The sequence below is a fragment of the Punica granatum genome, chromosome 4, assembly GCF_007655135.1.
Source record: "Punica granatum isolate Tunisia-2019 chromosome 4, ASM765513v2, whole genome shotgun sequence".
In the NCBI taxonomy this organism is placed as follows: domain Eukaryota; kingdom Viridiplantae; phylum Streptophyta; class Magnoliopsida; order Myrtales; family Lythraceae; genus Punica; species Punica granatum.
In genome coordinates this window covers 1,653,620-1,680,988 of record NC_045130.1, presented here as the reverse complement: position 1 = coordinate 1,680,988, position 27,369 = coordinate 1,653,620, and the positions used below count along the sequence as shown (strand labels likewise).

The window sequence follows — 27,369 nt, the reverse complement described above, 5'->3', positions numbered from 1 at the left end:
TCTTACTATGAAACCAAACAGCAACCTAAAGATTTGCATTATTGGAAACTTTTATGACCTTTTCATGTCCACTACGCAAAAGCATAATAAAGTTTCAAAGAAACTTTACATAATAAGATGCCCACCTTTTAATTGCGTATCTAATACTATATTATCTCGTGTTTCACATTTAAACAAAAAGTTAGATATATATTTGATGCTACAAAAGATAAATTATATATATTTATTAAACAAACAAATAATATGATAAAAGGTTATTTATGTGTTGAACACAGCTGTAATGTGTTAATACATGAATAAAGTCGAATCGATAGAAACTTTTTTTTTTTTTATAAGAATTCGTATGCAACTTTTACATAGATGGATTCCCCACGTCGTTTTCTCCATGTGGGGGGGACCCATATGAGCGCAACAATTGCTCCAACATGGAACGATTTTGGGCTATTCACTCCCACCGTAACAAGATAACAATGATATTACAGAAAAGCCCCTTAAACTAATGCCTTTGACTATGCCCCTCAAACTTTATTTTAATGCAGTTCACTCCCTAAACTTTGGCGAGGAAAAATACCACTCCTTGTCCAATTTCCTGGCAAAGCTAAAGGCCAAAACTTATTTCAGAGGGCAACAAAGAATCTGGAATTTATTTCCTTACTGCAGCATTCAATTTCTGCTTCCTCCTCCTCCTCCTCTTCTTCTTCTTCATCACCACCCTTGCACTTGGACGAAATTCTGAAGGCTGTCGGTGTTAACAGTCGGCACTTTCTGGCACTCAAAAAGCGAAGGAAATAGAAAGGACGTCCCAAGGGACAGGTAACCTTCTGCTTTCTGATGAACTTGTTAACGTTGTAGTCGTAACCATTTAACATTAAACAGAGGAAGAGAGACATATTACAAGGTTTTAGTTTGGTTCTGCTTCATATACTTTGATACACGTGTTGAACCCATTGATATATTAGAGCACAATACTGGAGTTTGTTACGGCAAAAGAGTTAACTAATTAGGTGAATAATTAATTGCTGTTTTGAGATCGAAGTACGGGCATCTGGTAGCTGCTTTTCATTTTTATCTTTTCAAACTATATGTTTCTCTCTCAACAAGCTTTTCCTTCTCCTTCTTAATCTTTAGCACTGGTACTTCAAATGGTTGAAGAAAGGAAAAAGGAGATTCTGCAGCACCTACAGAACGATACTGTTCTCAAAGTTTTCCTTGTTGGGGAGTCCGGGGTCGGGAAGACTTGGATCGCAAGAGAAACGAGCAATTCTGCGCTAAGCAGCGGTTTATCAGGATTTACCATTTGGTTGTTCCGAAAGAAGAAAATGTATGACACTAGCTCCATCTGCAAGGACATTGCACGGCAGTTCTCGCTACTTTCCATGAAGGAGAAGCCCGGAAGCGATTTTGAGGAAGCAGATGGTTCAGGACCTGGATTGGTCTCATTCTGTGGCTCGGGCTCGAGACCAGGATCAGCCTCAGTTTCAGCCCAGCAGTGTATGGTGGACCAGGTCCGGAAAAAACTCAAGGAGAAGATCCTGGCACTGGCTGATGAGCACAAGAAATTCATTCTACTGATCCTCGATGATGTCCCAAACGAGGTGAACGTGGACAATATTATTTCGAAAGTTCGGGCCCTGTTCGAGGAGTCTGTTGAGGTTACGGTTAAGGTTCTCATTACTCAAAGAGACCAAGAATCAGCTCTAGCCCTCGAGGAGTCTGCAAAGGTTGTCGAAATCAAGCCCCTGCCCGAGGGGGACTCTTTGACTCTTTTCCGCAGTATGCTCATCAAGGGAGTCTCCGACTGTCGAGACTTCGAGAAGCTGGCGGGAGAGATTGTGAAGAAGAGCAGGTGCTTGCCCGGTGTTTTAATTGCCACGGCGCAGGCCTTAAATTGGATTGCACGGGGAAATTCTGACACCGAGATCTTGGAGATGGAGCTGCAAGAAGCAGCCAATGATGAGGACCCGACCAAGGGTGTCAATCCGCTGCTCCAGTTCTGTCTCGAGAGGCTGCCGACCAGCCAAGTGGCGAGCTGCTATTGGCATGGGCGGGAACTGTTTCGTGACTGCAGCGCGTTCCACTTCAGCGAGGTGATCACTCACTGGATATTGGAGGGATACCTCGGTCAAGTTGAGAGCATTGACAGGGCCTATGCAGAGGGACACCGCGTCCTGATCGAGCTCATTGATCGATGCCTGATGAAGACTCTTGATGATAATCTCATCACCATGGAAGGGTTGGCTTTGGCTCTGGCTGATAACAGGGATCGTGGGCTCTGCGGGGAGAGCAACCTTGGAATGGTTCGTATTATTGGAGATGGAGAATCAGAAGGACTCGGGAGAATAGCGAGGACCAAAGGAATGGCGAAGACACTTTCTGAGCAGAAGAGCGTGGAACCAGTCACCCTTGTGCTCGACCGTACTCAATATACTGAACTCGCCATGGGACTAAATCAGGAAGTCCAGGGCATTTCTCTGTTTAACCCGAGCTTTCAATCTGTGCCGGGGTCACTTAGCCATGCGCAGAATCTTCTCGTGCTCAGAGAGTCCAACTGTCTTAACAGCATTACTGAGATAAGAAACTTCAAATCATTGACTGTTCTTGAGATATCGGGTGCTAGCTCCTTGGAAGAACTTCCACGTGATCTTTTCAAGCAGATGGTTGATATCCGGAGTCTGAACTTGTCAGGGACGGGAATTAAGACTCTTCCTTCGTCTCTTTCGAATTTGAGCAAACTTCGATGGCTTGTCCTCAGCAACTGTTCTTGCTTGGAAACGCTCCCTAGCCTAAAGAAATTCAAGGAACTCGAAGTGCTCAATCTTAATGGAGCAAATTCGTTGAAGAGAATCCACGACCTGAACTTTGCTCCGCTTGAGAAGCTTCAGTTCCTTGATCTTTCTTATACACAAATTGAACGCTTACCCTTCATTCACGACTCGAAGAGCCTGATACGGTTATTCCTGCATGGCTGTTCCAAGTTATTCAGAGTCCCAGCTCTGCCACAGAGCCTTCAGATCCTCGATCTCTCTAAAGCCTCAAATTTGATGGAAATCTTCCAACTGCCTTTGAAGCAGAGTGATCTCCGAGTACTTAACCTGAGTGGCTGTTCTGCTATCGAGAAACTTCCCAGCACCAAAACGTTTAAGAAACTCGAATATCTCCACCTTTCAGGGGCTGTGGCTCTGGCTGAGATTGAGGATGAATCTTTTGAGCACTTGAGTGGCCTCAAGGTTCTTGATCTCTCTGAAACCAAAGTCGAGAAGTTACCTTCGCTTAGTGGCCTCGGCAATCTCCGGAAACTCCTGTTGAGGAGCTGTGGGTCATTGAGAACTCTCCCCGGAATGAAAGGGCTCTCAAGGCTTGAGGAGCTCGAAATTTCGGGCAGCTCTTCTCTGACAAAACTCGACCTCGAACATTTGAATCACAAGAACCTTAGAAAGCTCACTCTTGCTTGTTGTGCTCACTTGATTGAGATCCCGTCCCTAAAGGATCTCCAGAAACTTGAAATTCTTGATCTCTGGGATTGTGCTTCCCTGAGTGTGATCCAAGATTCCTCATTTGAGCACATGTCACGACTCCAACGGCTTGATCTCTCTGGAACAAACATTGAAGAGTTACCTTCCCTTTTGAATCTCAGGAATCTACGCCACCTTCTGCTACGGAACTGTGCTAATCTGAAGTCTCTTCCCGGTCTGGAATCTCTTACGATGCTTCGGGATATCGATCTCTGTGGGGCCTGCTCATTACCAGATGATGTTGTTTGGTTGGAGTCCTTGAAGAATATGACTCACCTTGAGAAACTCGATTTATCAGGTGCTCGAGTAAATGAGTTGCCTTCCTTTGCAAGTCTTACGCAGCTCTCACTAAGTGGCTGCTCGGATTTCAGCAAGTTGCCAAACTTGGAAGAACTGATACAGCTCAAGGTTCTCAATCTTGCCGGTACAGCTGTCAAAAATCTGCCATTCCTTGAAAGCCTGGTTAAGCTCCAAGAACTCATTCTTAGGGACTGCTCGGGCTTGGAACAGCTTCAGAGTCTGAGCTTACTAATCCGTCTTGAGATTCTCGATATGTGGGGGACCGGTATCAAAGAATTTCCGTATTGGACTCAGGAACTGAATCATCTGAAGCGGCTCCATCTTCCAGACCTCAGAAGGATGGGAATTGATTGGGGCAGAATCAGGCGGCTTCCAGAAGAGCTCAACTGGGAGGAATGTGGGATCCTGAAGGTTCCTGGAATCATTACAGAAGAAAGTTCTGATCCTTCCTTCGTCTCCATATATGGAACCGAGTTTTTCAGTTATCTAGAGAGGAATCCAGAGCTGTGGGATACTACTTTCAAGAGGTTTCACTTCTTGGTTTTCCCTTCAGGCGAAAAACACCGGGACATGCATCGTTACAGAGATCTGCTGGGTTTCCTGGATATCCATCTTAAGCTGAGGAACCTCCCTCCCCGAAGAGAGATCGACCGCTTGATAGAGGTCCACGGAACCAAGAACTTGTCCAGAGATCTTCAACACGTTCTTAGGAGAGCAGAACATCTTTGCTTCAGCAACATTTCGTGTTTGAGCTGCTTGTCCGGTTTGGATGTGAGTGCAATGAAAGGCTGTTGGATCGAAAAGTGCGATGAACTAGAATATGTTTTCGATCGGGAAGAGAACGGTCTTCGTCTGGGGAGGAAACTTGAAATTCTATGGGTATCAAACCTTCAGAAATTGAGCAGCCTTTACAGCGATAACATGCCATTAGATAGCTATCAGAATCTGAGGAAGCTGTATTTGGACTGCTGCCCGAGACTGGAGAGGGTGTTCTCTCCGTCTCAGAACCCAAAGAGCCTTGAGGTTCTTCGCGTAAGTTTCTGTGACAGATTGGTTAATGTATTCGAGAACGAGCCAGAGGAAGAAGATCGGCAACTGGAGAACTCATCGCTCAAGTTGTACCTGTTTGAACTGCCAATGCTCAAACGAACAGGGGTTATGATAGAGTGTCTGGCGTGGCTCGAGCACAGTGAATGCCCGAGACTTGAGGGAGTTCAGAATCAACAGTCTCGATTGATATGAACACCAGAAAAAGCACCGGAAGGAGTAACTCAGTTCCTTTTGAAATAAATGGCCTTCTTGAGCTGAGGTTCGACGCTCTTTATGGTGGATTTTCTGTGTTCAAAATCCTTTTTGTGTATGTTATGCATTTACGGGTCAGACATGCCTAGTTGGCCTTTCTTGATAATATTCTTCCGGATATTGCAGATGAGTCTTGATACATATACAATCAGAGCGGGAAGATTCGAGAACCAAATAGCAACCACACGGCGAGAGTTATTGGCATCAATAGACATCGACTATCGATGTCCATGAAGGCTAGTAGAAACTCAGCAGACATCTATTTTTCGCATTATTTTCTATGATCTACTCATATGTACAAGCTGCTCGAACCGCTTATGAAGATTCCATGCAAAATCCCGAGCATTTCTTCAATGTCTCAATTCAAAAGGCAATACGTTACCGTTGTTAAGGTTATGTATAAATATAGAAAATTATAAAGGCTCAACATTGTGAAACCAGAAACTATTACCGGCATACCTTAACTAGATAAGTAGGTGTAGAGTTCAACATTTATACCAAAGCTTTTGGTTCCAGACCCTTTCATCTACAAGATTTGAGAGTTTTTATACAAATGAGAAGATCACACCACGATTATACACAATGTTCTTAATACATACCGTAATCTTGTTCCGAAGTTTAAAAGATTTTGAGATTGAATGTAACAATTGACAAATGACATTGGAGAACTCAAGTACACAATCCAACGGACACTTTACTAAACTTCATCTGCTACAACACAAAGAAGCTTCTCCCGTTATCATTTGAGACTCGACCTGTAAGTCCACAGATAATCTCGATCATGCAGGACTATTGAGGGTCTGCTCTTCTTCCCTGGAAAACGCTTTCAGCTTTGCTTCCGCAGTGCTAAAGGTTATGCTCTGATTCTCCAATCTTGACAGCCAGATCCTCCAATTTCTGTTCCCAAACTTCTTGTTCTTCCGCTTTACGAGCAAAGTAAGCAAGATCTTCTTCTTTCGCTTTAAGAGCAAAGTAAGCTAGAGTGATTCTCTTCAGATGATCCATCAGAAACTGAATCTCAAATCCCACGCACTCTGCAAGCCTGAAGTGGTTCCACCAATTGAAGAGCAGTGCTTCCGACACACCCTCAATCTGTCCGTCCAACTCCAGCATGCTTCGTATTGCTCCGCAGAGCATTGTCAAGATTAAGCTTTTTGACTCTGAACTCTGCTCCGACCGGCTGATGACGTCGGCATGCCTCTGGAGCAGTTGCTTTAGAGTCGGGACCAGGCTCTTGAACGTCCAAAATTCTTCGACTTTTTCGGTCTCTTCTTTTTCGAAAAATATCATCGAGAATTCCGCTTTCAGTACGCTAGTCTCTAGCCTGGTCCTTAACTTCTCGAGAGCTTCATTAGTATATGAGGAAACATTCGGGACAATATCGCTCATTATTTGATCCCACAACTCCGCCATTGCCTTCTCTAGGAACTCCGCCCTCCCTGTAAGGTTCATGACCTCATCCCCAATGAAAGAATCAAGCATGTCATCCAAGCCCACCACATTCTCAATGGGAACTTCTGCTTTTACACCGTCCGCTCTCTTCGTGTCAGTTGCCTCAATTCCGTCAGTGATTACTTCACCAGCAATCCCTCCGCATAGACTCCTCAGTTTCACATGATTTTCTTTGCCTTGCAATAACTCTATCACCTGAACAATGATGACCCGAGTTAAGCCAACATGACCCAAGTTAGTTACTACCAGAAATAGGATGATATGAATCAACAAATTACTATATATGCGGATTCCACTTTGAGCGAGCAATATTCAGCTGAAAAATAAAGCGGGAAAGAAATGATATCTTGCATCCTGAGGTTTCATCTTCGTACTTCTTCATTCCCTAATGTCTCTCTTTACAACCATTCATTTCTGCTGCAGCCTGTGTTTTCAGTGAACTTCGTAGGACTGCCAGCCAGCTGTTTTGCTCCTCGAGGTTTCGATTTTGGTTCCACTATGTATCCAATGTTAAACGCCACCCCGGAAGTTTTTTCACAAGTGAAAATAGGGGAAAGGGATATTTTTGGTCCATTTTTTGGTCATATAAGATTTAAAACTACCTAATCAATTCTATATGTTTGCTTCGTAAGACAATTTCGGTCCTATAAGTTTTGAAAAAAACATTTTTGATTCTATAAGTTGGCTTTCGATTAAAATGTGATCTTATAAGTTTTGAAAAAGAAAGATATTTTTGGTCCTATAAGTCACGAAATGGACCAAAATCGAAGCAAACATATAGGACTAATTCGACACTTTTAAAACTTAGATGATCAAAAATTGATTAAAGGCTAAACTTATAAGACAAAAAATTATTTTTTTCCCCTGAAAATAGTATGTGGGGACTGGATTTATTTAATTTGTATGGTATAATATTGTTTGTACAAGTTCCTATTCGATCCATCTTTCGTCCATTAAACTGCCATTTTTGACAGCAGGAGTAAAATCTAAACTTCGTCATGCTGAAAATTGGCGACATGACAGGTAAATTTCATGCCTGGGCCAAGCCAAAGTAGTCCTAATCTTAAAACTGTAACTATCAACCTAGGGTGCAGAAAAGCTGTATGTTTCATGCAAAGTATAACGCCAAATGAGTTAAGGAGAATGTGGACTGACATACCTCAGACTTCATGCAATCAAAGGCAGCAACATATGGGCACTGCTTACATTTGTAGACGCATTCTCGTGGATCCCTTTCTTTCTCGCAGGCATCACAGTAGGACTCGTCCGAATCCTCCTCAACAAAAGTGTCCTCGAGTGTAAGTGGATGCTTGTGCTTTTTGGGACTTACTATTGTACAAGGCAAGGGACTGCAAAGGAGATGAAGGTTGTAATTATTGCATTGCACACAACGGACAACATTGTCTCTCTGTTTCTCCATGGAAGAGGGAATTTCTGATTTACAGGCATTGCACACAAGTTTTTCCTGCTCGTACACGCTCTCAAAGAAAGCAAGCGGGTGTTCGTGATCACCGTACTCTATGATGGGTTTGAGGCCCGTGCAACCCACATGGAAACTGAAAAAAGGGCACAAAAGACAGTTGTAAGTGAAGCCTGAGCTTTCCTTGAGGCAAGCTTTACACTTAAATCGGTCTTTGGTTATCAATTTCAGATAATGCTTCGGGTGAAAGTCATGGGTGATGGTCTCCGGTAATTCACCACAAGCTTTGTGGATGTAGAAGTCACAAAGATCGCACTCATATGTGGAGCCATGGCAGCGCTTCTCACACACAGAGCAGCGAATATCTGTATCTCCTCCTTTATCTACGAGCTTTAGCGGGTGACCGTGCCCCAGGAACTCATGACCGTTCTTCATTCTCGAGGGCATCAGGGCACAATCAGTGTCCAAATTAAAATCGCATCCCTCACAGTGGAAGGTGAATCCTAGGCATTCCTGCCTACATGCCTTGCACTTCACGTTCCTTACCCGGGTGTTTAAGTACAACAGCTTTTGGCCCTCGTGGCGGTGGAAGAAATGATCAATATTTTCCTGAAGTGCATCAACACACGACTTGTGGAGCCACATCCTGCACTTGTTGCAACCATACGTGTCCCCTGACAATTGTCCCTTACAAGCAGAACATAGCTCAGACTTCTCCTCCTTGAGGATCTTTAAGGGATGGCCGTGGCAGAAATGTTCAATATAGTTTGCACGACGCTTCCTCTGGGCCATCCGAGTACACTCTACATCCATGTTGAAGTTGCAATGCAAACAGGAGTAGGTGAATCCACGACACCTTTTGTCACAAGCATTACAGGTCATCTTCGGTTCATCCATCTTTTGCTGATCGGGCGCCTCCAATCTGTTACTCAGGAGTTCGAGCACATGCTTGTGGAAATAGTGGGTGAAGCGTCGAGGCAACCGTGCACACAATTCATGGAGGAAAAATACACATTCATCGCAGCCGTAAACTACTCCTGAGCAGAGTTTTTCACATGCCATGCATCGTCTCTTCTCATCCTGCTTTAAGCTGCGCTTCAGCTTATGCAGCGTATGGGCAAAGTGCTCCATCTCCTTCTCAACTGCATCTCTCTTCTTTCTTTCATGAATTTTCGAGAGGTTGGGATTGCTATCCAGCTGCTGAGCACATTTGGTATCCAAGTCAAAGTCACATTGGTCACAGCGGTATGTGAATCCACGAATCTTCACATCACAATTGTCGCAGATATTCGAGAATGCAGACTGCATCTTTAAGGGATGTACCTTGTGGACGGGGTTATTCATTACTTCAGGCAATTCAGCACATGACTTGTGTAGGAAAAACTCGCACGCTTCACACCCCAAGGTATCACCTGAACATCTTTCCCAGCACGCTACGCATAGAACCTTATCGTCTTCATTCTTCTCACTCGCCACCAGAGTGTGGCTATGTTTGAAATGCTTGAAACCATTGATCTGCTTCTCAGCTGCAGAGAAGCGCATCTGTGCACACTCAATGTCGAGGTCAAAGTTACACTGCTCGCAGTGGTAGATGAAGCCTAAGACCTTATTGTAGCAGGAATCACAATATACTGGTCCATCATATGCAGTGATCTGCAGCTTCAGTGGGTGCATTGAGTGTAAGGGGTGAATAAGTTCAAGAGACAACTCCGCGCATGATTTATGGAGGAAATATTCACATGGCGCACAGACATATGCAGGGTTCGAGCAGCGTTTCTCACAAGCCTTGCACCAAACTTCCTGAACGACATCTTTTTCTTTTGGAACGATACCATCTTCCTCTAGTGATAATACGTGCTTGTGGCTGAAGTGGTAGATTGACTTCTTCTTGACTTCAGATTCGGCTTTTTGAGCACAATCGATGTCTAAATCAAAATCACACTCCTCACAGCGGAAGGTGAACCCACGGGATCTTTTCATACAGGCATCGCAATAGATAGCACCCAGATAGTTCGCTGTGTCGGAGAGTTTGAGATGGTGAGGAGAATGCATAGGGTGTTTGAGTTCCCTCGGCAACTCAGCACATTCTTCATGAAGAAAAAAGCGGCATTCACTGCAGCCATAGGACTGATCCCTACAGCGTTTCTCGCATGCAGCACACATGACCTTTTCCTCTTCCTCAAGATGGCACGGGTCCAATGGATGCTGGTGGCTGAAGTGGTCAACGCTTTCCTTCTTCTCCATGGATTGGTTTCTGGCAGTCACCAGTGTTTCCTTCCAATAGTGAAAAGACGGCTGCGGGCACGCCTTCCCTTCTCCCCAGAGATCTTCTATTAGCCCCAGACAATCAACTAGAAGTTTTTATGGCCTCAACACAGACTGTGGAACCATAAAATCCAAAGTTTAGATTAATTCTTGCAGTTTACAACATGCAAAGCAAATGCAGTATCGGATATTTGAGGCTCACCAATTTATACACACAAGCAAAAGTTATTATAAACCACAACAAAAAATATTTATGGAGCTCGCTCTAAGCAGAGAGCTGAAGCCACGGGAAACGGCCGACTAAATTTTCTATCATATTCTCTTTCCACCTGAAGATGAGACTTTCATGGCAAAAACACTGTCTTCAACAAGAAGGACCAAAACCATTAATTTGCCAAATGAGACCATCCACTTTCTTCAACCATCCATTCATTAAAAAATCTCAATTCCCATTTCTCAAATAATTGCACAGATGTACCTTCATTTTGTATGCTTTAGTTCATACCGCAGTGTCTTTCTTTCAACCGAAACCACTTCCAAGTTTCTTGCTAAAGTGATCTGCACAGAACGAACCAATACTAACACCATAAGAAACTTAAGCTAAACTTGCGGTTCGTTACAGCCATGAAATTACAAGAGGTGGCTCATCAAAGCAAAAGAATACTTACTCATGCAACCCAACTTCAACTGCTTCTCCTCTCTCTCTCTCACTCACTCTCTCTCTCTCAGACTCCCCTCCTGTCTCAAGGTAGCAGGACAGAGACTGGTTTTCCCACCTCACTTCCCCCGCTCTTTCTTGCCATGGAGCTCCATGGATTTCGGCAAACATCTGCTTGTCCAGACAAAAGCTTGGTTTTTATGACATAAAGAAAGAACTATACGACTGTGAAAGATGGTATAGTACGCACGATCCCATAGGGAACTATTCGTGTTTCATTATTAGGTATTAAAATTTTTATTTTATTATATTAAATTCATAAATCTTCTTTATAATCGAAAAAGCAACTACAGGACAATAAATAATTAGATCAAGGTGACCTACAACCATATTAAATATGTATTGTATTAAATTCGTAAATCTCATTTATTAAAAAAAAAAGAACTATACGACAATAAATGAGTAGATCAAAGTGGCCTATAACTGTACTAAATATATAATGGGTGTCACTCACCCAAAAAAATAATAATAATAATTGTGACTATCATTGAGCACTGACACACTCCGTCAAGAAACACAAAGCTTCTTTTTAAATGATGCTTTTTTTTTTCGGTGAATACTTCTCAAATGGTGCTTTTTTTTATTATAAGGAAAACTTACTTAATATAATAAAATAAAAATATTAATAATTAATAAAAGAGGATGAGTAATCTTAAAATGAATATCGAATCTAAAATTTCTTGATTATCAAGCAAAAATTACGTCACTGATACACATTCTTTAATACTTTTTAAATGATGCTTTACTTGAAGGAGAAAGGGACATAATTTTTTTCTTTTTTTATTAACGAAAGGGACATAAAAATTAGAAAAACGTTATTTTGCTTACTATCCCTCTTTTTTTTATTCATTTTTTTAATACTAATACTTTTCCCTGCCTTTGAATATTGGAGGAGTATTAGGGGACAAGATTCTTGTACATATTTTATCTGATATTTCCATTTTCCAGACAGCTAGGCATAGGGTATTTCTATCAGTTAGATTGTGCCATATGTAATGTAGTGGGTACCCCACAAAATGACCAATGCCCAATCAGCTTGGAAGTCAGATTCATATTACTGAGCAGAGAAGGACCTGCCAGCATGTCCGTTATATCAACATTACAATGCAATAATTGCACTAATAATCCCAGACAATGATGGGGGCCATCCCGCACCACAGCTAAAGGAAAGGAATTCATTCTGCCATAAAAGGAGTAAAGTCCCTGTCTCGATGGGCTTACAACTCATTTTTTCAAGTCCTCTTGGAATGTCGTAAAATCTGATTTTATTAATGCAGAGCTATCATTTTCTCATTTGGGTAGAATGAGCAGAGAAGCAAATTCAATTATCATTACTTTGGGTCCTAAGAAGGTCAAGGCTGACAGAATGAAGGATTTTAGACCTATTTCTTGTTGTACTGTTTTTTATAAGTGCGTTCCTAAGGTGTTGGCCAACAGAATAAAATCGGTGCTTCCAATGATGATCAGTAAGAGCCAATCAGCTTTTTGTTAAGGGGAGAAGAATACGATAATGTTCTTTTAGCACACGAGCCAGTGAAGGGATACAGTAGGAGTTCCATTACTCCTGGATGTGCTATTAAAGTTGATTTCGTGAAAACTTTTGGCTTTCTGAGGTGGGATTTTGTCCTGAATCTTATGAAGGCAACGGGGTTTCCTGAGAGATTGGTCAGGCAGATCGCTGGTTGTAGAACTCTCCCTTGCTTCTCCGTGTCCATTAATGGCTCATTTGCTGGATATTTCCCCGGTGGGAGGGGTCTTAGATGGGATGATCCCTCGTCTTCCTATCTGTTTGTGCTTGCTATGAATGGTCTTTCATGACTTCTTAATGCTGCAGCTATTGGCGGGTTATTTGGCTATCATCCAGGGTGCAAGAAGTTGAAGACAACCCATTGATGCTTTACGGATTATTTATTCATATTCACTAGTGGTTCCTACTCTTCTGTTCAAAGCTGTATTAAGGGAGTTGGAGAGGTTTCATGATCTATCTGGCCTTAAAATCAACGAAAAATGAAATTCTCTTTGTTGGAGAGTTTTGAGTCCCGATCATATCTCTCAGATTTCGGCATGCACAGGTTTCAAAAGAGGAACTCTTTTCTATATATACACACACACACACACACACACAGAGGATTAAAAGTTGGACGACAAAGCATCTTTTCTATGCAAGGAGAGTGCAACTTATAAACTCTGTGCTTTTTGCAATGGCAAGTTATTGATGCTCTATTTTGCCAAAAAAAGGTCATCAAGTTTGTTCGTCAGAAGTGTAGGGTTTTCTTATGGTCTGTTGTTCCTGACAGATTGAAAGGAGGTGCAAAGGTGAATGGGAAGGTGGTTTGCTTGCCAAAAAGCATGGGGGTCGACTTTGGTTGGAATGAGAGATTTGGAGAGTTGTAATAAAGTTGGCATCCTTTGGCACATTTGGCTTATTATGTTAAAACGCTAGTTCCCTATGGGCGCAAGAGGTGTGAAAGTCGGCCAGGCTAAGGCTGCGTGGTTTCAAGGTCGTGTTCTAAGGGTGGCTTTCATATGTCGGCTGGTCTGGCAGAACAAGTTGGATACAAAGGAAGGATATGCTGCTACTCAATCGGCATGCTGTTCAAACTGCTGATTGTGAATATTGTGGTAGGTCCATGGAGACTAGAGATATCTTTTCTTCTCTGTGTTGTTCAGCCACTTGCGGTCTTTGGATGAGCGTACGGGCGGTAGGAGTAAATAGATTTGGTTGCTGATTGGCATTCAAAATTTATATGGACATCATCTCTCAAAGGAAGTAAGCTGGACACTAATCACCCTGAAGTTGCTCTGGGGTTTCTGTGTATACTGTCTTTGGCAAGATTGAAATTAATGACCGAATTTTCAAGAAGATTACAGTCCCGATTTCTTCTTTAGTTAAAAGGGATTGTTGAAATAGAGTTAAAAGGAGATGATACTTGTGTTGCAAAATTTTAATTGTAAAGTGGTAAGTCTTTCTGCTGCCCGTCTTGGTTTGCATGCCCCACTAGGAGAAATTTTGCAGTTAGCTATTCTGGTTTCTTGAGGCTGTCCTTGGATGAGTGTCGTAAATCTTTGTAATTATCGATTAAATTAATGAAGGTAAACCACACATATCTAAGGGGAAAAAAACTCAAATTTCACCGTTATCCTCAATTTTATCCAAAATTTTATTTTAAAATTTAAAAGAAAAGCTAGTTTTCAATTTGTTTCGTAATAAAGAGAACAGAATATTGGTCGTACAGAACAAATCATGACGCTTTTTATCACATAAATTAAGCTACTGTCGAGATGCAACAAATTTATGCCAAACATTTTAAATATCGACTGGGAACATGAGGTAGCCGGAAGTTCGAAACACAAATGCTACAAAACAAAAACGGAAAAGAAGAAGAAGAAGAAGAAGAAGAAGAATAGATGAACTATATCACTATACTATATTATACATCCTCAGTACTCTACTTAAAAGCCACACGCATATAAACAGGATGTTTTTCTAAATTACGGACGGCGGCATTTAAAGACATCTTCACAAGCCATGCACGAGCTACTTCTTCTGACATTGTACGCTACATGCAACAATTTCTGAACAATAATATTATTATACACTGCCACTCTTTTAACTCTCCCACACCTTGACAGACCAGACTCTTAGCATGCAAAAGATCTCAACATCCATATCTAGCTAGAATAAAGTGAAAAATTGTTGACGAGTTAGATTTGCCATTTCCAGGCCAAAGCCTTGCTCGCATAGGCTTCCTTCAAGCTTTCATCAGTGGGACGTCCATACGTTATCCGCACCAGATTCCTTGCCCGTAATCTCTTTTCCCTTTTATCCAGCTTCTGTTTAAGTTCATGAATCTCATCTGTAAGATCCGCAATCTCTCTATCTAACTTTGTAATGGTGTTGCTCTCATCCCGTAGACTGTAGTGAGCTCGTATGACTTCCTTTAAACGATCAATGCCAAAGGTGATTTCAAACGCCGAAGAGTGTACAAAGATGAGGTAGCTCCACCAACGATATAGCAAGCCTTCGGAGATCTCACTCACTTTGGTGTGGAGCATGCTATTTATGGTCCAACACAAAATTACAAACACATACGTCTTAACTTTGGAATCCGAGCTCAATATGCCTTTTGCACTGACATCCCCATATTTGGCAAATAGATCTTCCAGCACAGGAGCCAATTTCCTGGTCACCTTGTATTCTCCCACGGCCACAAGCTCTTCACCCTCTTCATCCAATGCGGAAGGATCTGTGTGATGGATATTGAGGTTATGAAGCCTATCCATGAACTTCACAAACACTTGATCAGAAAACGGTGACTGGATCCTACTGCAAGCGCTCGTCTTGCGGAAGGCCCACGCTCTCACAATTTCTGCCACTCTCCTCTTGAAGAGTTTATCCAAATCCTTCTTCTCGCTGTCATTAAAATCATTCATTATGCCTTGCAGGGTTTTCATCTTCGCCGCCTTTTCAGCACTTTGACCATCTTGCTCAGCTTTTCCATCGATACTAATCAACGGCACAGTATGCTCTCTCTTCAACGAAGTCAGCACCTGAAAGTTCTCTGAGTAAGGAAAAAATATAGACAGAACCCAAAATTCCCACATAATATCTCTAAGACTAGATAGCAACAGCTTATTCTTTAGCTAACAAGAGGTGCTCTGCGCATATATATATATATATATATATATATATATATCAAGTCATGGAAATCGAATCACCATGTTCTCATCAGAAAATTAAAATTCATCTTGTCAGCTGTTAAGTCCAGTTAAGCGCATGCACCAGAAATTATGCCATAGAAGTCCATATTTTTCTTTTTTACTGATAAAAAGCAACCCAAAGCCGTCACTCTCGCTACGAATGATTCATTGAGCAACATAAATGATGCAATTTCGCATTCCAACCGGGGACAGACCCAAGATTTGACTGATTCCAGCTATAAAAACACACCTGGCCGTGGTCAATAATCTGTTTTCAGAATCAGTATTTCATGATATAGGAAGACAAAATCATAGCTCCCTAAACGAAAGCGGGCGGTAATTGAATGGGTTAACACGAGTCACTGCTTCCTCATCGCCACGTTCCCCATGTGCCTTATGAGTCAAAATTGCAAGCCAGAGTATCACGTCAGGGTTCGAACTTACAGCAACAAACAGACAATCATCAGGCAGAAAGAAAGACAGTAGAGTTCATGGAGTGGAATGGAACGGACCTCATCGATGACACACGTGATGTGAGCGAGGGTGTAGCATCCTTTACAGGTGTAAGCAGGAGTATGGAGTTCAACTTCCTTCTCACACACGTCGCAATAGAAACATTCCTCATCATCACTGTCATCCTCGTCCACCTCAAGAGAGAGTGTGAGGGTGAGGCGGTCCTCGTGGCAGTCCTCGAAATGGATCGTACTCGGCAGAGGCCCACACAGCAAGTGTATACCGAACTGGCACTCGAGGCAGTACAGCACGAGCGATTCGCAAGGCTTCCGGCAGAAATCGCAGCTCAGGGACCTCCCTTTCCACTGCAAAAGTTCCTCGTTTCTGAGCTAAAAGCCCGGGATGATCCAAATCAGGTCAGGTTGAGCTATACCTCATTGAAGAAGCTGAGCGGGTGGAGGTGGAACTTGTGCCTGATCGGGCGGGGGACGGCGCAGTGGACGTCGAGGGAGAAGTCGCAGCCGGAGCCGGACAAGCAGCCGAAGCTGAAGCCGGAGCCGGATTTGGAGCAAGAGGAGCAGCGGAAGCTGGAGGCGGAGGTCCGAAGGGTGAGGCGGTGATCGGGGTGAGAAGGGTGGAAGATGTTAGGGGGGAGGTCGCGGCAGGAGTTGTCGAGGAAGAAGTTGCAGATATTACAGCCGTAGATCATGCCGGAGCAGGGGCCGCCGCAGCCCGCGCAACTCTTTCCGCTGTAGTCCGCCTTCTTGCATATCACCAGCGAGTGCTTCGGGTGACTCAGGTGCTCGATCCCCATCCTCTCTCTCTCTCTCTCTCTCTCTCTCTCTCTCTCCCCTCTCTCTGATACGGAATGAGAGTACTGTTGGCGCGCTTCTTCAGCTGGACGGACAGATGAGTCGATGACGGATAAATTTCTGTTTTTACCTTCCAGAGTTCTATATTTTTCCAACGTGCATTAGTGCGTTTGATTTTAGAGTTAAAGTAGAGTTGAATTTTGATTTTAATTGGTTTATAATGATTATATTATTGAATTATGAGGAAAAGTATAAAAATAATAAATAGTTGAGAAAATTTATTATTAAAAATTAAATTGAATGGTTAAAAAAATTGAAAAAAATGAAAAAAATTAATAATTGTGTTGTTATTTTCGTTGTGCAGTAAGTAAAGTTAAAATCTTAAAACATAACTCACAAACCAAATAAGATTTTGTTGATTTGTTTGATGCTGCATTTCAGGTAAAATATAGTTTCAAGGATGTATCCATAATAAAGAAAAATTTCGAGGAGGAGAATGCAATTCTGATCATTTCTTCTAGAATCTTAAGGAGTCCTTCAAACTTTTGAAGACCACAACCGAGAAAGCATCTGAAAAGAAAAAAAATTTATATATATATATATATATAAACCAAATTAAGAATCAACTATTCGGCATTTCATGCTGGACCGGGTCATAGAGTTATATTGTGGTACAAAGCGGTCAAGGTGCATTGTGGGACAGTCTAGACTTCAAGGTGCAATGTAGAGCCAAGGGCAATCACTCATTAATCTTCACACATCGACGTATTAAGGTTGTCACGAGCTACAAGGCATGACCAAACCGCTATCGAATAGATAGCAGCAGTCATTGCTGAAGGGCAGAAGTGAATTTACTAGACAAATTGCACAACCGTTGAAAAGAACACCCCACACAACAAAGGGTTGAGATCCACGATACAAAACAGGGAACTGCAGATGGAATGCCAGGAAAAGATCTTTTCTGGTATCTACATTGTTGAACAAAGCGAGAGTTACAGCATACACGATGTACGCTGCATGAATAGAATGCATGTATGAACTATACCACTCTTACAAACAACACTGGCATTGGGCACTATTAACTATCTTCCGATCGTGCAGCAATGCCTTTCATCGACTCAACAACTTGAAGGTTGCGCGATCCCATTGGCCAGAGAGAGCCCCATCGTGCTGAAAAAATATGACCATGAAGGAAACGTCACATGAGCTCCTTTGCCAGTCTAATCGGTTTTTCCTGCAAGAATGCCACATCACCATTTGGTGATTTCAGCAGGTGGTGATCTGGGTCATCCTCTCCGCTGTTGTCGCTCGCAAATGATCCACTTGATTCCGAAATAATATCTGCACTTGCACAACATCAAAGCCGTAATGACAGAGAGAATTAGAACGAAGAATGAAAAGTTGTTTTTGCACCTAAAACCTGTTAGTTTAGCTTCAGTCTCGTATCAAAGAATGGTAACGCCATATGTATCAGAACCATTCTCATCTCATTTCTTTGTTACCATACACTGCCTAACGTTCAGAGAGGTTCTGCCATCGTCTAAAAGGGGCTTGCAGGTTGTTAGAATTATAAAGAAACAAGATATCCAAGTCAAACGTGTAAATGAAAATTGTGCAAAAGCAGGAAAAGTTACTCCGTCTCTTTTACCATTTAGTGCAGCTAACGTGAATCTCATACAAGAGCAGAAACAAATCAGACAAATTGAGAGAGACCTACTAATTAAAGTAAGAAGCTCACCCGAAAATGCTGGATGATCAGGAAGATGTCTAACTGCAGTGACTTGAATGCTCTGTGGAAGTAGACAATTACAGAAAGAACCTGAAATTATCAAAAGCATCTCCAATCAGATGAATGTAATAGCTATCTCAAGAGAACCACACGATCACACAATATAACTCCGAACGCTCCCTAAAGTATATATTCAGGCATATGTTTGATGTTCTGTTACGCAGATAAGAGTATGAGCCAAGACAATTATCTGAACATTATAATTGAACAGCAGATATCAAGGAAAATAAGTTTTTCGATATATATCAAGGAAAAGTAGTGATAAGCAGGAACTTGATACTTATTATATAATTATTATTATTATTTAAGGGTTCAGAGATATGCATCTGCCGCTCAAGAATACCGATTTTGAGGTCGTGAAGTTACCGAATCTGTTAACCCTGATGAGGTAATGCACCGATAATGCCATCAACCATAGTTTTAAGACTCCCTTTAACGTGTAACAAATGCAAATAAGCATCGAATGATGACACAGAACAGCATCAGGCAGAATACAAAGTAAAGCAGGAACAAAAACTAGAAAGCAGGGCCAGTGCTCTGATTAAGGAAGTAATTCTTCTACAAGATTATTCTAAGAATGATTCAATGTAAGTTTCAGTGTAAGTTCCCTCTGTTATCAATATTAGTCTCACCTAATCGAGCGAGTCTATTTACCCATCCAGGAATGTGCTTTCCAATTAAGCGCATGGACACTTCCTCTGTAAAATGGTTGCAGTTTTTTGCAATTAAATGGTAAGAATCCCCGTGGTACTTCCCCGAAATGTGTTCAATGAACGAACGAAACTGAGAGCGAGACATGTTGATGCTGCCCAAGAGTACCGAACGTCTAAAGATAAAGCCTGGGCAACTTCTCGGCTCCACCTCAAAGATTCCACTTGTCGGGTAATCGTGAGCTCCAAAGCCATACTCCAACCCGTGGACTATTCATTAAACCCAATATATAGTTATTGATACTATTGGATACCAACTATCAAGCAGCAGAAATATTCCTCATTCCAAACAAACCCAAATCAAAGAGCAAAAGCATTGAGTTAGTTCACTGGATCCAGAAAGGATATTGGATCATCAGATTATACTTCCAACAGCTCACTAGAAGAAGCAAATCGATTAGAAATTCCAGCAATGGCAACCCTCTCACCTTCAATGCCCGAATGGAAAATCCCGAGACCAAACCAGTACAGGTAGTTGTTTATAGGGGTGAGATCATAGACATTGAGATACAACAGAGTGCGATTGCTCTCCTCCTCCTTCACTGGGCTAGAAACAGAGCTCGATCCCGCACTTGAGCTCACAGGAAAAAGCCGCATTGCAATCAATCAGCCCACCCCCTTTGCACACCCCCTTCGATTTTACTATATGTAGCTACACTACAACCAGCTCGACATCTTCTTAACCAAACAATTACTCCCTGAAAAAGCACAAGAGGCAGCAATGCAGCAAATTAAAGACAGAAACCCGTTTGCTTTCGGAGAATTTCTTCAATTCCCATTTTCTGAAAAAGAAACATAACACACTGAACTCAACGGGGGAGCTCTAAAGCAATGAATTCCTAGGGTTTCTCGACAAAAGCTGGGAATTCTTGCATGGGAAATGAGCATATCCTCGCAGAAATTGGGAAAATGCGATGCCTTTGCTATGAAGGAGAGCTAGAAAACCACTTTGCGATAAACGGGCAGGATTATAGTTTCTCAATTCTCCACCGTCTTCTCGGGAACCAAAAGGAAGATCAAAAGGAACGACTTTCCGCCAATAGACGCAAAAGGAAGGCAGATCGAAGGAAACCCACCTGTCGGCGACGGAATCGGGACGTAACGGACGGGAAATTATTGAAAATTGACGGGCAGTGAACGGAACTCGTCCGGGACAAGAGGCTTGACCAGGGCTGGATTGAAGACAATTCACCGCTCTTTTGTTTCGTCCAGGGGAGGAGTTAAAAATCAAGCAGATAAACTTTGAATTGAAAGGACTTATAATTGTCCAAAAATCTGATATTTCTTCTTGAGATTGCATCTATCGGAGTGGATTGATCGTTTTTGCTCTCTGGTTTCGGGATTCCAACGTTCCGAAAGAAAATGATGATATGCATGCCGAATGATCTCTGCCGATTGTCGGCGAGTCTCCCTCTCTCTAGCGGTCTGGATTATGGATTTGGATTTGGATTTGGGCCGGCCCAGTTAACTACCGGCCTATCAGCCAACACCTGACTTTTCGTGTATGGAAGCCCAATGTGTCCCAAATAATCCATATTTCGAACGGATTGATCAATTAATGAGTAGGACTCCTTTAATTGTGGATTTTCTCCATCCGCCTTACTTGAGTTTGAGATTTTATTTAGAGGAGTAAGTATCGTGTTGAGAGTTGAATCTCATATGGAAGAATACAGAAAACCACAAAATTATAACAGATAAGATATCGCAACTCCAAATTCAGTATCAATCGAGGCAGTAAAAAGTGTACCTCATGTCAGTCCAGGCTCGAGGGTGAAAAATGATGGCCCACCTAGTAGTCAGTTTGTCCCCCCTTCCCTCCACCCAAGCACGAAAGAGGATGTCGAGTTCGTAATCAATTGTTGTGGGCAACGTGCTCCTTGTCAATTAACCCTCCTCCTCCTCCTCTCACCCGAGTGTGAAGAAGTAAGCCCACTCGTGGTTACTAATCCCAAGCACGGAAGTTCCTGAGAGCAAGTGTTGTAAGAAATAGGATATTACAATCCATCAGCTCGAATTTTGAGTTAAAAATGGATCAAATTACTTATATGTCAATTGATATTTCACACGCATAATTATTTGAATCAATTCGACTTGATAGCGGAAGATAGTACTTTTTTTGAATTACAAGCGAGGCCTATAGACTCAGTATGATAAAATAAAAATTTTATTAGTTAATAAGAAAGATCGTACTTTGATTTCAAAGTGACAGGCCCCTTCATCATGATGCAAATGCGCAAATGAAATATTCACTTCAATAAATCAAAATGATACTTTGGATAATTCCCATTAATTTCTAATTTCTAGACTTTCAAAAATAGAGGAAAATCAGCGCCATTAAAATGAACGACGCATACGTAGTATCATCAATGGCTGAGATCAAGCGATGCGACGGAAGGGTCTGCCAAAAGTTTAAGGAATCAATTATGTTGCCATATTTGCTGTCTCGATTGATACTGAATTTGGAGTTATATTTGCTGCTAACACTGGTGAATTATATCAATTTGGAAAAAAGTATCACGTCGCGATCGATCTACTAGCTGAGAAACTAAATGAATAAACATATATTTACGTCTGGTGTAGTATTTGAGTATCATTAGTCGCCGAATATTCATCTATCACAGTCCGATGCGCCTTCTTCTTCTTCTTCTTCTTCTTCTTCTTCTTCTTCTTCTTCTTCTTCTTCTTCTTCTTTATTTATTTTTTTTTTCCTTTTCCAGATGAAAGATATAGCCATAGACTCGAGGCACATGATGACTTTGTCATCACACAGGCTTGAATAATTCAAATCCCGTTGAATAGTTCGAAGAATATCTCATCACGATTGATTTTGGCCTCGTCAACCCCAGAGACATATTTTATATCTTCAACCATTATTATATAATAATGACCCATACGTATTTATCCAAGTCAAGTTCAAAATAGAAGTCAAAAAAAGGGATATAAGTTAACGTCATCACCTTCAACATTAATTCCTATATATAATATTTGACATACGGACAATTACATGTGTGATGAATAGTTTTGCAAGTGGAGTACGTCATTAAATGGAAAATGTTTGTATTCAATGATACAGATATCAATCACATTCACGTCTCATCTGACGACAAAGAAGTTTATATTTCTCCATTCTTAATTTGTTTCAATACGCACTTCATAGTTTACATTCAATGTGCGTGTACCAAAGTAAGAAAAAATACGTATTTTGATCGTCAAATATCGACTATGTTCTGATATATATCTTTAACTTAGCATGTGCTCAAGAAAACATACCGTTCCTTAATTGTTGAAGAACTTATAATGTATCCTCGAATGTTTAAATTAATTGACAGACTTAAGGAATTATATCAAGAAGGTTGCATGTATGTAGTATCTTGATCGTATATGTCTGTGAATTACATACGTGGATAAACTCATCGTCACGCCATATATTCTTGACTTTCGTCTTTTGTATTAGAAAATAAAAACCGACGTCGCACTTCATATATATATATATATATATATATATAGCATGGGATGAATTTGATTTGTCCTTAGATTGCGGCTGATTGCTTTTGAAATATTGGTGAAATCATACTTAGTGCTTACTGTCAACATAATATATTATAATTTTGCTTTCCCGTCGATTAATTATTTATTAGAGACTTGCTCAATAAAACTCAGAAGTCTTAATACGAAATTGCATTTGAATAAATTTTACGATTGCAATTAAAAGTTATGTCGTCAATGTCATACTCTCTCAATAAGGGGCACGTGAATTCGCCATAGACTCAGTATATCAATTGATGTTAATGGGGCGGATCTTAAATCTTATCTTAATTCTTATGACTGGGACCAATGAGCACAATAATTTCAACCGCCGCTAGTAATGTTATCGCATGCACCAACAAATTTTGATCGGGAATTTATGCTTTCATATATTTCATTTCATCTTAGAAAAAAAATGATAATTCATTTTTCGTTTTCTTTTGAATGTATAAAGACATGCTCTTATCGAAAATTATGAATTCTATATGAGAAATGAAATACATTGAAGACATGTTTTTTCATCTTATATTAGTTTAAGGGAAGTATATGCACAAGATTGTTGTTTCCTAATTTCTTATTGAATCTCCTCAAATAAATAACTATAACCCCCAAAAAAAAAAGAAAAAAAAGGCTCCTCATATAACCGTTAGTTGCGGGAAGCCTAACGGCGGGTGGGGAGATAACGGCGACAAGGGTGGGACATTGAAGACACCGTTCGTATCACTGTCCCAAACAGCCGTCCAGCACGACGGCGTCAGCGGAGCGTCCCGAAATTGATTAATCACGTCCGTTTGCGATAACTCGATTTTATTTTTCTTCGTCGTTATTAGTTCAGCCTCCGCTCGGCCGTTCCGATCTCCCGCCTCACGGCGTCGTTTCGCGCCACCGCAGTGGGCTGCCACCGGCTCGGACTTGCCGGCTTCCAGAGGGAAGTTAAGGATGGCCTTGGAGCCACGCAGCTTGAAGGCGGCACGGTCATAGGCTCTGGCGGCTTCGATAGCAGTGTCATAGGTGCCGAGCCACACCCGGGAGCCTTTCCGGTTGGGGTCGCGGATCTCAGCGGCGAACTTGCCCCAAGGCCGCTGCCTGACGCCTCTGTAGTGCGGTCTCCGATCCTCCAAGTGATCCTGAACCGCAACAGCTCTGTCCGGCTCCCCGAAGTGCAGCCACTCGACCTTGCTCGGCAGCGAGATCTTCAGCGACGGCTTCTTCGGTCGGGAGGTGGAGTCCGAACGCAGAGTTTTGGAATCGAACTCGAAGGAAGAGTTCGATCCAGAGCTCGACGGGGAGCTCGATTCGGATGCTTTCGGGGCCGTCATGGCAATAGCGTGAGGTTTGGCATTGAATCCGAATAAGAGATCAGCGGTGGAGTCGAAGTCTTCACTGAAGCTCAAAGGGTCGGAGGTCATCAGGAAGTCGGAGGAGAAGGCGGCTCCGCCGACAGGAGAGGGCTCGCCGAGAAGGTACTGCTTGATGAGTAGGAGCTGGGTTGACAATTCACTTGATGTAGCTGCTGCCATTGAAGTACAGAGAGGGGGAGAGAGAGAGAGAGGTTGAGATGATTTGAGTTTGAGGGGGTGGAGGATAAGAGTGGAGGGGATGAGTGGAAAAGGGGGTGTATATATATCTATAGGGGAGAGGACAATTTCAATTTTGAAAGATTGGTTGATTAATTCAATTTATTTTATTTTATTTAAAATATAAGGAGGAGACTAGAAGAGAAAATATTCAATGAGTATTATTCATTCATTTTGGATGAATAAGAATCAATTAAAATGCTTGTAAGTGAGAATTTATAAATTCATTGTGAGATCAATATTTCACTTTTAAATATTTTTATTGAATATTACATATACATATAAATGAATAGTAGTCACCCAATATTTGGTAAGAAGAGTTCAGATGACGATGTTTCCTTCCTTCTTCATGCTCTTGGTAGCATTTTTGAAGCCTGAAGGAAACATCCCGCCCTTTTTCATTTCTTTCGGTAAATCAAAATTATAAGAGATCTTGTTCTTAAAATTTTAGTAGATTGAGTATTAAAAATTATTTACTCTCTCAATAATTGTTTTTTTTTTTTTGGAACTCAAACTTATATTTTTCTAATTTACTTACCGCTCAACGATTTTATCCTCTTTCACATGATTAATAATTTGGGTGGTTAGCTTCTACTGTATATGATGGATGCGGTAGCTGATATATTGAATGGCTTTCTTTGCATGGCGGGGACAGGACCTTTGATCCACATTAGTGGGTGCTGCCTAAGTTCTGTATCGGTGATACAGAAAAAATAAAAATAAAAATCGCAACTTCGTTTTTTTTCTCATCATTATGCATAACTGTTTCGCATGCTCAATATTCCTAGAGCATCCAATAATTTTTATCTCGTCCCCTTATTTTCGCTTTATCCTTCTCCATCTTACTTGCAGTCGTAAGACTCATAACATGCTCATGCAGAGAGGAAAATGCATTATCTGCAATTGAAATCAGGTCACGTAGACACTAAGAGTATGTTTGGATTCACAATAATTTTCAACTCAACTCAACTTATTTTCAATTCAACATCACAATCATAACTTTTTTTTATTTTTTAAATATTTTTAACCATTCAATTCAATTTTTAATATTAAATTCTCTCAACTATTCATTACTTTTTCACAATTCAACAATACAATCATTACTTAATTATTATTTTCTCTCAATTATTTATTATTTTTTCACACTTTTTCTCATAATTTAACAATACAATCATTACAAACCAATTAAAATCAGGTCTTTTCATCTCAGAGACCATCCTCGTAAATGCTATTCAAGATTTTTTTTTTGGGCCAATAATGCTATTCAAAATGAAAATGGTTAAATGTCAACTTTTAATGAGGAAAAGGCTCATGTGGGTGGGGAAAGAAGAAAAATCCCAAAGTCAAAATTGAAATCTGTTGGCTGATATTTACAACGAGGTTGTAATAACTTGCCTTCTAATCAAAGCCTTCATTGCTCTTACCTAAAGTCTTCTAGAACAGGTGGAAACATTTCCGATTATTGCTGCAATTGCAAGCAAGCTGGGGAGACATAACTCAGTTCCATGTATCGTCGATTTCTTTTTAATAATTTTTCGGTTATAATAAAAAGTAGATGGACCAAATTTAAAAAAAAAAATAGAAAACCTAATAATTCCATTAAATAATCCGATCTAAAATATCTAAATTACCATGAGAGAGCGTGTGTAGTGCACTACGTACGCTTCCTTTCTCTATTGGCGATTTAATCTACGCACTTAAAACTAATCAATAAACTGAAATATTATCGGAATATTGTGTTTGAAAGAAAAAAAATATGCTAATTTATTAATAGGCAACGTGTTTGGACGGGGTTTGCTTAACATCTAGTGGATTGTCCCTTTTATATGGACATGGAACCTCTAAAATGGTCTGGAGCCGCTGATGAGTTGATTATTAGTTATTTCAATTCAATTTATTAATTTGATGGCTTCTTGTGAGGGAGAAGAAGAATCTCATTTTGGTTTTGTTTTGTCAGCCTTTCTTCTTAGCATTCTCATGTTCTTCTGCTATCATAATTATTCATATTGTCGATTCTTCCATACGGACGACCACAATACTCAATAGTGCCAGTTTCCTCACGTCATTTGCACCCGAAATCGTAGAGGGCTACGTAGCTAGTCGATCTAGAAGAGCATATATCTCAAGTTCCTTTCAAATCGGTCTGTTAGAATATATAGTCATGCGCAAGGGCGGAGTCAAGATTTTCATTCGGGGGGGCAAACTCATACTTTTGGGGCAAATTTTAAAAAATTCAGAGTTTAAGGAAGTAAAATACTAATTTTACATTAAAAACTCATACTTTTGATGATAAAATTTAAAAAATTCAAAGTTCAGGGAGGCAATTGCCCCCCTCCCTAACAGTACATTAGCTCCGCCCCTGGTAATGCGTATGTAACATGTTGAAACCGTAAAACCTCCAACCCCTACAACCTCGATAAGGGACTCAGAAAAGATTATACCAGGTCATAGATCATATGAAATCTCTGAATTTCTTTATTGGGAGCATTTTGTGGTCGATCCAAATATGAAGCATTATTTTCTTTGTCTAGCTAGGCAAGAAGCTGCCCCACTTTTCCTGACCCCAAAAGAATTTGGTCATTCTTTTATCTTCATGTCCTTAATTAATTTCGTGATTGTTAGGGCAATGGAGATAATTCATTGGTCCACTTAAATTTGGGATTAAACAAATAGGTTCTTGTGCTTTAATTAATCTTCTAGACGTGTGTGAGGCAGTGATTGGACTGGATAACTAATTTAATTTTGGAGAAGAAAGAATCAATTTTGTTGGACTTTTATTTAAATAATGATAATATATTCTCGGCCGATTCGTCTTCAGATCAACAATCAATCT

General features: G+C 41.0%; 5 protein-coding genes and 1 long non-coding RNA gene across 7 annotated transcripts; 2 read left to right on the top strand and 4 right to left on the bottom strand.

The window, feature by feature from the left end:
* The first annotated feature begins 419 nt into the window (after window positions 1-419).
* LOC116202698 (putative disease resistance protein At4g19050) lies at window positions 420-5,541 on the top strand. The gene is made up of 3 exons (XM_031534300.1): window positions 420-813; window positions 1,129-5,121; window positions 5,241-5,541. Exon 2 carries the CDS (start codon window positions 1,143-1,145, stop codon window positions 5,052-5,054), a length of 3,912 nt encoding a protein of 1,303 aa, XP_031390160.1. The 5' UTR covers window positions 420-813; window positions 1,129-1,142; the 3' UTR covers window positions 5,055-5,121; window positions 5,241-5,541.
* A 46-nt stretch (window positions 5,542-5,587) lies between these two features.
* LOC116202699 lies at window positions 5,588-11,098 on the bottom strand. Its single transcript, XM_031534301.1, has 4 exons — window positions 10,920-11,098; window positions 10,730-10,809; window positions 7,726-10,365; window positions 5,588-6,761 (listed from the first exon to the last, which is right to left on the bottom strand). The coding sequence occupies exons 3-4, from the start codon at window positions 10,228-10,230 to the stop codon at window positions 5,961-5,963; spliced, it is 3,306 nt and encodes a 1,101-aa protein (XP_031390161.1). The 5' UTR covers window positions 10,231-10,365; window positions 10,730-10,809; window positions 10,920-11,098; the 3' UTR covers window positions 5,588-5,960.
* Window positions 11,099-14,363: 3,265 nt separating this feature from the next.
* LOC116202687 lies at window positions 14,364-17,033 on the bottom strand. The gene is made up of 3 exons (XM_031534292.1): window positions 16,557-17,033; window positions 16,183-16,488; window positions 14,364-15,520 (listed from the first exon to the last, which is right to left on the bottom strand). The coding sequence occupies exons 1-3, from the start codon at window positions 16,935-16,937 to the stop codon at window positions 14,675-14,677; spliced, it is 1,533 nt and encodes a 510-aa protein (XP_031390152.1). The 5' UTR covers window positions 16,938-17,033; the 3' UTR covers window positions 14,364-14,674.
* Window positions 16,784-18,441, top strand: LOC116202690. Of its 2 annotated transcripts, none has more exons than XR_004156131.1 (2): window positions 16,784-16,922; window positions 18,037-18,441. It is a non-coding gene; the product is annotated as an uncharacterized LOC116202690 (long non-coding RNA). The 2 variants fall into 2 exon arrangements; XR_004156130.1 differs by having other exon boundaries at window positions 16,789-16,922; window positions 17,377-18,441.
* Window positions 17,786-20,834, bottom strand: LOC116202689 (deSI-like protein At4g17486). The gene is made up of 5 exons (XM_031534294.1): window positions 20,511-20,834; window positions 19,863-20,132; window positions 19,357-19,644; window positions 18,674-18,754; window positions 17,786-18,276 (listed from the first exon to the last, which is right to left on the bottom strand). The coding sequence occupies exons 2-5, from the start codon at window positions 20,029-20,031 to the stop codon at window positions 18,134-18,136; spliced, it is 681 nt and encodes a 226-aa protein (XP_031390154.1). The 5' UTR covers window positions 20,032-20,132; window positions 20,511-20,834; the 3' UTR covers window positions 17,786-18,133.
* A 2,623-nt stretch (window positions 20,835-23,457) lies between these two features.
* On the bottom strand, window positions 23,458-24,567 carry LOC116202688 (ethylene-responsive transcription factor 5). Its single transcript, XM_031534293.1, has one exon. The coding sequence runs from the start codon at window positions 24,477-24,479 to the stop codon at window positions 23,595-23,597; it is 885 nt and encodes a 294-aa protein (XP_031390153.1). The 5' UTR covers window positions 24,480-24,567; the 3' UTR covers window positions 23,458-23,594.
* Between the last annotated feature and the right edge of the window lie 2,802 nt (window positions 24,568-27,369).